At 50.5% G+C, this 4444-nt stretch overlaps 1 protein-coding gene across 1 annotated transcript; it reads right to left on the bottom strand.

Moving 5' to 3' along the window:
* Positions 1-1978: 1978 nt before the first annotated feature.
* MRPS34 (mitochondrial ribosomal protein S34) lies at positions 1979-4426 on the bottom strand. Its single transcript, XM_006015571.3, has 3 exons — positions 3987-4426; positions 3421-3463; positions 1979-2600 (listed from the first exon to the last, which is right to left on the bottom strand). The coding sequence occupies exons 1-3, from the start codon at positions 4302-4304 to the stop codon at positions 2320-2322; spliced, it is 642 nt and encodes a 213-aa protein (XP_006015633.1). The 5' UTR covers positions 4305-4426; the 3' UTR covers positions 1979-2319.
* Positions 4427-4444: the final 18 nt, after the last annotated feature.

Below are 4444 nucleotides of genomic sequence, written 5' to 3'. Positions count from 1 at the left end.
GCCCTCCCAAGCCAGCTCCCTCATGGCTTGAGGTAAGTTCCCGGCTCCCGCCAGGGTGAGGCAGAGACGTGGGCCCGAGCTGCGCACAGCTCCCCCGCCAGGGCCCAGACCCTCCCTGGAGGCTTTTTATACCGTCCATCCAGGTCCAGATGTCTGTGTGCTGCCGCCACCTCCGAGGTAAGCAGCTCCTGGCCAGCTCAGCAGGGAAACCGAGTCATGGCCTGGGACCGCTGTTCTTTGGGTCACCTTAGTTACTGTGGGGAGTGACCAGGGCCCTGCACATCTCAGCTCACTTGAAACTACCCCTCACCCTCCCTCCTCCATGCTGAGCACCATGATTGTGGCTGAGGTGCCAGGGAGGGGACAGTGGCACAGCCCAAGGGGTGAGGACTCCCTGACACACTTTTGCTTTTCACAGACCCATGTGACAAAAGTCCTCTCATGGAAATACACAGTAGTTTTGCCAATGACTTCCGCAGGAATAAGAGCAAATACACTTATATTCTGTTAACAAGAGGAGGTCTCTCCTCCTCCCCGCCAAATACCAACACAGCCTGGGATCTGAAAGACCAAGTGGGATCCTTCCTTCTTGCCCATCCCCATCATAGGGTGACCCAGGGGGTTTGACAGAGATGCAACCGAAGCAGTGCCCTCAGCTGGTGAGACTACGTGTTGCAGCTCGCACTTAGTTTTGATGGTCTAAGTAACAAGCCAAAAGAGAACCAAACTTGTTTTCTCATTGTAGCAGAAAACCCCCTTTTCCTCTTGCCTGCATTTGCTTTCCCCTCTTTGGATATGTTTCTCCTCTTCTACCTCTTTTTCCTCCCTCTTTCTTTCACTATAAGATAAGGAATTGTGTTTTAAAGTTTGTATGTGTGCATTTTATATCTCCCCTTGTATTTTGGTACTTTTATCTATTTGTTTGCCATGGCATTACTCTCGTAGCTTATATTTTATACTCTTCACCTTTTAACTAAATGTGTTTTAGTTTTTAGAAGTTATACACTGTAACAATGTTAACAAGGGCAGGAATCAAACCTGGGCTTCCCTGTATCAGGCGGGGCCCCTGAAAGAACAAGTGAATCAGTGATTGAATGCATAACGCTGTAGCAGGCTTCAGTAACAAGCGGTAATTAATACCTACACCCCAGATCAAGCAACGGAAGAAATCAATAGGAGACAATGTAGCAAACAGGAATTCTCTAAACTTCACTGTTCAAGGGCTAGAAGCCCCGTCTGAGTTAATCAACACCGGGGACCAACTTTTGGGGATGAATATCTCCAGATCGACTGCTCCCAGAGCCCTATTCATGACAGCGGTAAATTAATCAAAATTCATCAACGGACTCCCAAACCTGCATGTACATGCGGACGACCCCTGGGGCTGACAGGTGCCATCCAGTAGTCACCGGGGAGGAAGTCCCACGAGGGTCAACGACCCCTGGATTGGGCAAACCTGAAAACTGGGGAGTCACCAAAGTCTGCCAAGGACAGATAAAAAGCAGTGAAAAGTGACCCTCAGGGGCACCCTCTTGATCTCCAACTTGTCCAGCACCCAACCTGTCCAGCCAGAAGGACCAGCCGGCGACCCCCTTCTGGAGGATAACACCACGCTGGAAGAAGCCTCGACTGGCCATCGATGGCAGACTCCAGCGCTTTGTAGGATAGGTATACCCGACTCTGGTGCCCCCCCCAACAAACATTTGTAGCGCACTAGTGTGTGTGTGTGTGCGTGCGTGTGTGCGCGAGGAGACCAGCCCCAAGGTTATGATTTGACTTCATTACAGTGTTTCAATCTGCCTAATAAACCAGAATTTTAAGGATCCTGAGTTGAACATTTGTAGCCAACATCATGTCTGTGCTGCAGGAAAAATCAGATGGGAAGACTCATACATGCAGGAGCACACTCTATGGAGCAAGATGGTGACTTCTTATAGGCCCTTGTCTGTGCTTTTACATTGGTTTGGGGATCTAATCAACTTGACAGTGTCCTTTTTTAATTCTCAGAGGTGGGCTCTAAAGGAAATTGTGCCCAGTCACAGGGCCCAGAGGATAGGAGCTGTAAAACAAATGCAGAGAACAACAGAGAAGATGCTCTACAGAGATTACCAAGAATCCTAAGCATGTCTGCATCTTTCCAAATACATGTAAGAAATGTGTACACTGGCACGTGCCAGGAATAGGAAGAGAAACTGAGGTGATAACACTTGATAAACCAGAAACATGCCTGTGGCTTATGGAATCATTTTCTTCATTAAGGAGATCAGTTGGCGATTAAGAGACCTAGGGGGCACCATACTCAGTCACTCAACACTACCTTCACACTGGTGTCCCTTCAGTTCTCTTGACATTTTCAATGGAGTCTGTTCTGGAGATCCCTCTTTCCAGATCAAGCATCGGCTCCTCCGTGTTCGGTTTTCCTTCCTTCTGCCTCTGAGCAAAAATCATGGCTCGGAGCAGAGGTGGATACGGCACATACCGGATGGTTTCCTCTGGCACCAGGGTACATTTCTTGAAGTCCTCTTCCTCATGTTTGGGCACCAAACGCCAGTCATGGTACATGACCTTATCAATCTCTTTTACTTCATTTTCTGCCTTGCCTGAGGGAAGATAATAATGAATTAATAATTAACGCCATCAAACTATATAAGCATGTAGAGGAGTCTCCAGCTGGGAATGGCATTGGGTATTTTGCCACTTACACTATATCTACCACTAGCATACTCTACTCTCATTCCAGGTGGTATAAACAAGAAGCAAGGGGAACTAACTGACAGGGCAACCGTGTTCAGTCCTGACTTTGCAGGTGACTTCCTCAGACATCTAGCTCCTCAACTTCTCCACTCTGCAGAAATGTTGGGGAGTTTAATAATACTTAAGAGAAACACTGTGAGACCCTCAAATGAACAATGCGACAGTATTGAAGCACAAGCTTAACTGATAAAGGATGCACTCCATACATGATTTAAAAGAGCATGGAGAGAAGAGAATTTCCTCATTGATCACAATGAAATATTACTTCGGTACCCCAGTGATGATACTGCAAATAACACTGCTATCCATCTGAGCAGAAACATCAAATGTGTTTATCCACTGAAATTAGCTATGATAAAATTAAAAAACGGAAAAGAACCAATTGCGAAGTCATCCATTTCCCTGCCAGCAGGACATTGTTCACTATGGTACAATCTCTGTGGCTTTTTCCAGACTATCTTGAAATTACATAAATTATTGCACTTCCTTGTAAAATCATGCCAGAGAGATTTTCTTCCTTTGTCCAGTTAGTGGGCTGAGAAGGAGAGAGAGTGAGGAGTTGTAAGAGCACAACTGTCTTTTCTCCCTTCTGGTTTATTCCCTGGTTTGGGGCAGAAATATGTTCTCTAATCTCGCTTGAGAGACATAGGGCAAGTTCTTCATTACCTCTGAATGTCAGGTATCCCCAGGCTTTTCCGTGATCCAAATTCTGCAAAGAAAACACATGAGAATTCAGTGCAATTAAGTAAAGAAGCCTTCCCACTCACAAAGAGGACAAGTTCTCTAAACAGCTTCATCATCTAATGCAGGAGCGCAGCCTGCTTTGGGAGGGGCGAGGCCTGCAACCTGAGCACCCGTTAAGGTGCTATTCTCACACCGGGACCAAATCCCTCTGTGCCTCTCATTTAGAGGCCCATTTTGCAGTGGTCTAGACAGCGCAGCAGCGTTTGCAGGATCTGTTTTACAATCCATGTTCCAGGCGCCACAATCACTGCTCTGAAGAGCAGGGCAGGCGGCACCTGGTGGGCCCCGCTGCTGCAGCCAGGCGCTGCTCCCAGCGCAAGGGTCCCCGCGGTGCCTTCTCCAGCGCACAGGACTCCCCAGGAGACAATGCGGCGTGCAGCCAAACCCGAAAGGCCCCAATTTAGAGCGCCGCGGGGATTTGGGAGCCAGATCCTGCAGCGGCCGAGGCGATCCCACGGGACCGACGAGTGGCCCGGGCGAGGACTCACCTCGGCCGTGTAATCCACGCAGGTCTTGGTGATGAGCCAGTAGCAGGGCTCTTCGTACTGCCACAGCCAGGACTTGCGCGTGACCACGCGGCCGATGCCGAAGAAGGGCAGGCGGGCGAGCAGCACGAAGAGGCGGCTCTCGTTGCGCACGTCCTCCCAGGCCAGCACGGGCAGGCGCTTCCCGGTGAACGGCCGCGTCATGGTCTCATAGTCCAGGGAGAAGCGCTGCGAGTCGCACGGCTGGTTCTTCAGCGCCCGGTTTTCGCGGATCTTCTTGGCCATGGCCGCAATCGGCCGGTGCAGCTTCCTGCGGCCCATGGCGGCGGCGGCCCGGCCACGCGCGGAGCAGCTCTGGCGGCAGCAGCACCGCTACCGGGGGTCACAGGAAACTAGTGCTTCGCGGACAGCCCGCGGCGCATGCTCGGCCCAGGGCGCGGGGCGGGGCGGGGCGGGGCTGC

Source organism: Alligator sinensis, unplaced genomic scaffold (assembly GCF_000455745.1).
Source record: "Alligator sinensis unplaced genomic scaffold, ASM45574v1 scaffold404_1, whole genome shotgun sequence".
In the NCBI taxonomy this organism is placed as follows: domain Eukaryota; kingdom Metazoa; phylum Chordata; order Crocodylia; family Alligatoridae; genus Alligator; species Alligator sinensis.
Note: the sequence above shows the minus strand (reverse complement) of the source record. Positions and strands in the feature narration are given on the sequence as shown.

Bases quoted from the DNA above. Each gene is read 5' to 3' on its own strand.
- MRPS34 (XM_006015571.3), bottom strand. From the start codon at position 4,304: ATGGGCCGCAGGAAGCTGCACCGGCCGATTGCGGCCATGGCCAAGAAG. The intron at 3,464-3,986 runs GTGAGTCCTCGC...TTTTCTTTGCAG, and splicing joins GCGTGGATTACACGGCCGAG to AATTTGGATCACGGAAAAGC. The intron at 2,601-3,420 runs GTAATGAAGAAC...ATCTTCCCTCAG, and splicing joins GGGATACCTGACATTCAGAG to GCAAGGCAGAAAATGAAGTA.